The sequence below is a fragment of the Ipomoea nil genome, unplaced genomic scaffold, assembly GCF_001879475.1.
Source record: "Ipomoea nil cultivar Tokyo-kokei standard unplaced genomic scaffold, Asagao_1.1 scaffold3069, whole genome shotgun sequence".
Lineage (NCBI taxonomy): Eukaryota > Viridiplantae > Streptophyta > Magnoliopsida > Solanales > Convolvulaceae > Ipomoea > Ipomoea nil.
In genome coordinates, this window is record NW_017619497.1 from 6,359,101 (window position 1) to 6,366,051 (window position 6,951).

At 37.4% G+C, this 6,951-nt stretch overlaps 1 protein-coding gene across 2 annotated transcripts; it reads right to left on the reverse strand.

Moving 5' to 3' along the window:
- Positions 1-1,282: 1,282 nt before the first annotated feature.
- On the reverse strand, positions 1,283-6,101 carry LOC109165384 (MACPF domain-containing protein CAD1). 2 transcript variants are annotated; one of them, XM_019314112.1, is made up of 6 exons: positions 5,636-6,101; positions 4,580-4,821; positions 3,738-3,933; positions 3,384-3,567; positions 2,887-3,041; positions 1,283-2,215 (listed from the first exon to the last, which is right to left on the reverse strand). In XM_019314112.1, exons 1-6 carry the CDS (start codon positions 5,882-5,884, stop codon positions 1,565-1,567), a joined length of 1,677 nt encoding a protein of 558 aa, XP_019169657.1. In that variant the 5' UTR covers positions 5,885-6,101; the 3' UTR covers positions 1,283-1,564. The 2 variants fall into 2 exon arrangements, with proteins under 2 accessions (XP_019169657.1, XP_019169658.1); XM_019314113.1 differs by having other exon boundaries at positions 5,612-5,741.
- Between the last annotated feature and the right edge of the window lie 850 nt (positions 6,102-6,951).

The following is a 6,951-nucleotide window of genomic DNA, read 5'->3' on the forward strand; positions in this document are numbered from 1 at the left end:
TAACTTAGCTTCATTATATTGGTAACCATGGGTGCAAAGTTTGATTCCTACTATAAAAACTGATGTACATGCAATGCATTTTGAAAAATGGGTACACTATTAAGACACATCCCACAGTTTACTTTCTCTATCAAGACTCTAGCACACAAACAATGAAGACCCTCGAAGTTATAGTACAATCATATTTTTATCATGGTTGAAAAAATCGCTAGGCGCTCCTCGAATGCTTGTGTATTTTTTATTTTTTATTTTATTTTTTAAAGATATATTAGTTTTTTTAAAATTTGTTAAGACTAATAATTATAAACTATTTAATACTTTAATAGTTAATACTAAAATATTAAATATTAACTAAAACATCTAGAGTTTGAACAATTTAGGGTTATTTCGCTCAAAACGATGTTGTTTTGAGTTAAATAACCCCTTTTTTATTTAATTAAAAAAAAAAAAACAACTAATCGCCGACTAGGCGGCCTTGTCGCTACCTAGGAGGCCTAGGCGGTGCTTAGGCGGCCTAGTAAGCCACCTAGACCACTGATTATAGTGATACGCTAGGCGAGCAAAATTTTTGCAACACTGATTTTTATATCACTCATCTAAATTGAATCAATTAATAATATACTCCATAATTCTCAAGAGTAAAAGACTTTTTAATTTCGAGGGAAAATTATGTTGTGGAACCATGTCCACCTTGCAAGGTGGATACGGTTCCAAAACGGCGTCGTTTTGGTGGAAAACGACGCCGTGTCCATTAAAAAAATTTGTTTTCTTTCGCCGTTAACGGCTTTTGTCTTTAAAAGTCTATGTTCATAATTACTGAACTCTATGTTCATAATTTTTTAACTTCATATACACAATTATTAACCTCTATATTCACAATTATAGAACTTTATGATCATAATTTTTGAACTCTATATTCATAATTCTTGAACTTTATATTCACAACTGCAGAACTCTATATTCACAGTTACGTAACAGTATATTCACAATTTTTTATGTCGTTGAATTTTTGTGGCAATTTTTTAAAAAAAAATCGTTACTCCCGAATTACAGAACGGTGTCGTATTGGACACGTATCCACCTTGTAAGGTGGACATGGGTCCATGGCATAACAACTCAATTTCGAGGCAATCTTTGAAAACCTTCTAGAAGCTATCTTGATTATACTTGATGGGCTCTATCTTGTACATGGAAAAGTCATCATATGGCATCATTGGCATGTAATGGTCCATAAACTAAGCCCAATTTTGAGTAATAGTATAAAAATAAAATATAAAAAATAAAACAAAGAAAATTAGAAGATGTGGTAGGATTAATGAAACAACAACCGAGTATTTGAAGCAAATATGTTACTCGTACTATGAAGAAGCTCCTCAGAAAAAATGGCATAATATATACCAAGTGAAGAACTAACGGAATAACTGCCTACCTCAAAACAGTCGAACAAAATGAATGCCTAAAACTAACTGAATTTACAGAAGAATATATAAAATGAAGGTTTGTCTGTGTAAAGAATTCCACCATTTCAATCTCTTCTCTGAAGGCCCAATGATCCATCTATCAATCAGTAATTCAACATCGAGTACTTCAAGCGTAGCACGATTTTACCTTTGTCGACCCCAAGCTTAGCGCCCGTCACCAACCAATGCCCCGGTGTGTCCTGTGGGCCCCTCGACATCTCTGTCATGTCCACGATCTTCGCCAATTTCCCCATTTGGCTGGAGCTCTCGCCTTTCTTGTCTGCAGATTTCTCGTTTGAAGTGGATGATGTGGAAGAGCCATGGGGTCTCTGTGTGGCACAAGGGTTATTAGCGGGATTGTGATCCCACACGGATCGCCTTATTGTACACCCCGGGACCTTGGAGAAGAGGAGCTTCAGGTGCAACACGCTCTTAGCACCGAAATCCCAAACACCGAGCTGAGCCCCGGTCACAATGTGAACACCCGAGAGGTCCCCGATGGATGTTTCCGTGTGCTCTATTGGCGCAGTGCTTACGTGGGAGAAATTCTTCCACTTTATCGGTTCAAACCATCGACTGTCTTGCTCTTCGGGACCTTGCCACTTGGGTGCGCCTATCGCCATGTGGGAATCCCAGTGAGGTTGAAGAATTTTAGGAAGAGAAACGAGATGCTGCAAATGGATAGCGAGACGGTTCTGCTTGCAGCCTTCTAGGCTGAGTCTCAGCCCCGTGACTGGCTTTCGCCCAACTGTTACCTGCAATATTCATTATAATCATGGCGAGTTATTAATTTTGAGCATATAATATATATAAACATAAATGTGCAATCCAACTATTAGCTTAGCCTTTTAGTTAAGATGAGCACATGCTTCAATCAGAGCCATGCCAAAGGTGAGACTATGGTGGAGCCCATCAAAAGTAATCGGCTCGCACACGTGAGGGGCGTGTTAAGCATATAATATATAATCATAAATGTGCAATCCAACTCTCAGCTTAGGTTTTTAGTTAAGATGCATCACATGCTTCAATCGAGCCATGCCAAAGGTGAGACTATGGTAGAGCCCATCAAAAGTAATTGGCTCGCACACGTGAGGGGGCGTGTTGAGCATACAATATATATAAACATAAATGTGCAATCTAACTATTATTAGCTTAGGCTTTTAGTTAAGATGAAGCACATGCTTCAATCAGAGCCATGCCAAAGGTGAGACTATGGTGGAGTCCATCAAAAGTAATCGGCTCGCACGTGAGAGGGGGCGTGTTGAGTATATAATATATATAAACATAAATGTGCAATCCAACTATCAGCTTAGGCTCTTAGTTGAGATAGAGCACATGCTTCAATTATTAAAATTCAATTTCGCAATCTCTTACATATCCTGCAGCAGTTAAATTAGATTGCGAGACCTGATCTGGACTGTCATACCTGATCTGGACTTATATGAAGTTTCGGACCCATCAAGCTGAACTGAAGAGTTGGGCAGACAGGCTCCTTTCGTTGGAGGTTATTCTGCTCTGGGGCCCATACTCGAGAAATTTGGAAGTCTAAGAAATACTGCAAGTCCTCTATCGGTGGCTTGTCTGATGAAATTAAAGACAAAGCATCTCGTCATAAGCGTATTTGAGACTTTGAACATTAAATGTGACTTTTCCCTTGCAAAGGATATGAGAATATGGGCATAGGTCGATAAAGTTATCCACTAGTACCGGCATTATAACCTTATAAATGTATTATATGAATGGTTTATGTTGCTGGTTCTTTACAGGTACACGAATATTGAATTGAAAACAGGAATATCCACCAATATATGCATATGCATACACCTTACCTCAAAGACAGAGAATAAGGAATGACAGATAGGTATAAATAGAAAAAAAAAAAAATTGCAAATCAATTAATTGAAAAGGTCGATAAATACTTACATTCCAAGTATAACTCAATTGCACGAGTCAGGTACTTTATCCCGGGAACCTCTTCCAGCAACGAAACAATGGGCGTAAACGTCATATTGATTACATCTGGTGTTGTTTCTACCGTCTTTGCCCACTTGTCATGACTCTGCTCGAGATCATCGCCTCCTCTTCTTCGGAAAATAACCGTAACATCCTGCAGCAGAAAATTTACATGGCTTTCAATGCACTAAAATTTTCGATTTCAAAAAAAAATAAAAAATGAAGCATATTCCAGATCCAAAAGATTAACGAATTAAGCAAGTGACTTAACTATGTCCTGATGTATAAAGAGTAAAATACGTTAAAAACGAACTTTAAACTAACCTTATCCTTGTATTTCAAGGGACCAGAACCTGGGAGGCTTTTTGAATCCGAGAATCTCTGATCTCCTATGTCCTTCACATAGTTCTCAATGTCAGACACTAACAGAGGAGACGACTGATGCTGTTTAATATAAACCACATCCCTTCCACCGATTGTTGCAGAGGTGACAATATGGGTTCCAAAATTTTCAATAAAACTGAAAAAAAAAAAAGAATTTCAAGTCAGAGCCTCAGAGGGCAAGAAAATGTTTTCTTATTACAGGGCGTTTGGTTGGAGAGGGGGAATTACGTGGAAAAGGAATTGCAATTCCATGGGAGATGAATTACTGGGAATAAAGTGGGAATTTAAATTCCAGTGTTTGGTTTACAGGAATAGAATTACTGGAAATTTCAATTCCAATGTTTGGTATACATGGGAATTGAAAGGGAATAAGTAGTATAAAGTCAAAAATGTCCATTGTTGTTGTTAGGCATTAATTTTAGGTTAAAAAAGGAAGGGATAATTTTGATTCATCACTATCTTTTTTTCTTCCTAAAATCCCAGGGGGGGACATGGGATTTTAATTCCATGAAAATGGGGGAATTGCAATTCCATGGAATTACAATTCCTTTCAACCAAACAAGGGAATTTTGTGGCCTTTGGAATTAGATGGGAATTAAGTGGGAAGGGAATTTAAATTCCCTTCAACCAAACGTCCTGTTAAGGTTTTCTCCACTTTCTTGGTTTTATAGCACAACATAGGAAGACATATAGCAAGCTGCACCCTAAAGACAGCAGATTCACGTATTTCATGCATTTACGTTTTAATATCCAAATGTCGGGTGCTATTATAAATACTTCACCTTGCCAAGGACGCCGGATCCCAAGAATAGGGAACAGCACGTTTGATTTCATCACGCAAAACTAAAGACTCCGAATCTGCTAGTTTGACAGTGAAGAGCGGAATGATGTATCCAATCATGGCAAGAGACTTGGTAGCTGCAGCATCGAGTTTCCAACACCCAGTAAAGTTAAACATCGCATTAAAGCTTCCTAGCGGAATCTGACCAGGTATATTAGACATGTCATTGAAGTATTTAGCCATCTGCAAATTCAGTTACCCAGGGGGTTCTGTTAGATCTCTTAACCAATAACCAGTAGAGTAGCTTTATATCAAATCACAGATTCCTATGAAAGAATGTTAGCGACTTGGGTTAAAAGCCGAATCAAGCAAGTGAAAAAATAGAAATAAGAAAAATACAATCATACATATATCTAAACAGGTCCAAAGTTTATAATGATGAAGGAGAACTCCTAAGTTATAAACGAAAATGGAAAGAATCAAAGAAAGCTCATTTTGTATTGTTTTCTTGACAATGCTCAAACCATCCGGAACCAAACAAGCTCTGATACCATAACCACACTAAAAGACTGAATCTAATCAATTAGGGCCATATGTTTCTCTCTTATTTTTAAATGTGGACTCTTAATAGTCACAAAATTCCCTGGAAAGGATATTTGGATGAGAGAGGAAAGGAAAAGATGAACTCCTTTTTTTTCATTTTGAGAAGATGAAGGTGATAACAATGAAGGAGCTCTAAGGCTGCTGAAATTTGGGTTCTATTTCTCTCCCTTAAAATGGAGCCTTATGCTATTAAATTAAACTAGAGGGAAATTTTTATGCTAATAATCTTATCCAACATGAGATTTAAAAGCAAATGATGGGCATCGCTGCAAATTAAAGAACTTAATTCAAGCCCAAAAAAATCAGAAAGAAATGAAATTTATCTTCAACACTGATGAACCCAGAATGGGAAAACATTGCAATCACGATCTAATTAAAATACGGAGAAGAAAAAAGAAAAACCCAAAGCCGGGAGAGAAGAAATTCAAACCAATAAAACGGTTGGATTTCAGACCTCATGGAAGCTATAAACAGGAGTGGCCTCAGTGGTTCTGTTCCCAGTGGAGCACTCAATATCAGAGGAGACATTAGGGATCACAACCCCAGAAAAAAGATGGAGAGTTTTGGTGCGTTGTTCATCGAGATGAAGCAGGCGAGACCCAGGAGCGCCCTTGCAGTACAAGAGCCTGATATCGGAGGTGACATCGAATCCTCTGCCCAGAGCTTGGATTGAGTTGCAGAGAGTAGTAATCAAGTTCTCCATCAATGAATCAATCAGGAACCCAAATCTGAATCAATTGCTTCCACCTAATAGTGCTGCTGCAGCTTCTTCATTTGGGAATCTGGATTTTTTGAAGGTTTTTTGAGAGGGGAGTTAGTCAGCGGTTGGACTTTAGACTTGGAGTTGCTTGGCTGGGCTGTTTGTTCAATGCAAAGCTTTTGACTGTAATAATGGCAAGAAACGCGTTGTCTTGTTTGGGGATCGGTGATGATGATGCTGACTAGTCTTTTCTTTTTCTTTTTTTCCTTTTTCATTTCTCAAATTTAATAAACTCAAATCTATACATCTAACTTTCAATTTAAATTATCACCAATTTGATTCTTATCAACACGTCGATAAAGTTTGTAACATAGGATCTTCGTAATATAATTTATTCATAGGATCTTCGTAATATAATTTATTTAGGTTACCTTCCTTTTGAGTGAGATTTATCCAATACACGCTCTCAATTCAAGATTATCTCGGTTGAACCTGTCTTACCGTGTCTTTTTAGTGTTAGGATCTTCGTAATATAATTTATTTAGGTTACCTTCCTTTTGAGTGAGATTTATCCAATACACGCTCTCAATTCAAGATTATCTAAGTTTGTAACATAGGATCTTCGTAATATAATACCTTCCTTTTGAGTGATTATCTAAGTTTGTAACATAGGATCTTCGTAATATAATACCTTCCTTTTGAGTGAGATTTATCCAATACACGCTCTCAATTCAAGATTATCTCGGTTGAACCTGTCTTACCGTGTCTTTTTAGTGTTAGGATCTTCGTAATATAATTTAGGTTACCTTCCTTTTGAGTGAGATTTATCCAATACACGCTATCGTAGTATCTGTTCATATACTTTCTCAACCTGCTGAAACACAAAGAACCAATAACGCCTCCACTGAGGCTCGAACTCATAATCTTCCAAATGGAAGTCCAACCCGGGTACCATTAGACCACATAGTCCTGGAAGTGTTGTTTATTTCTCTATTTTACATAGTACACACCTTTAAATAATAACGAGCTAATAACCAAAATCGTTCATCAACTATGTCATAATTCACAAA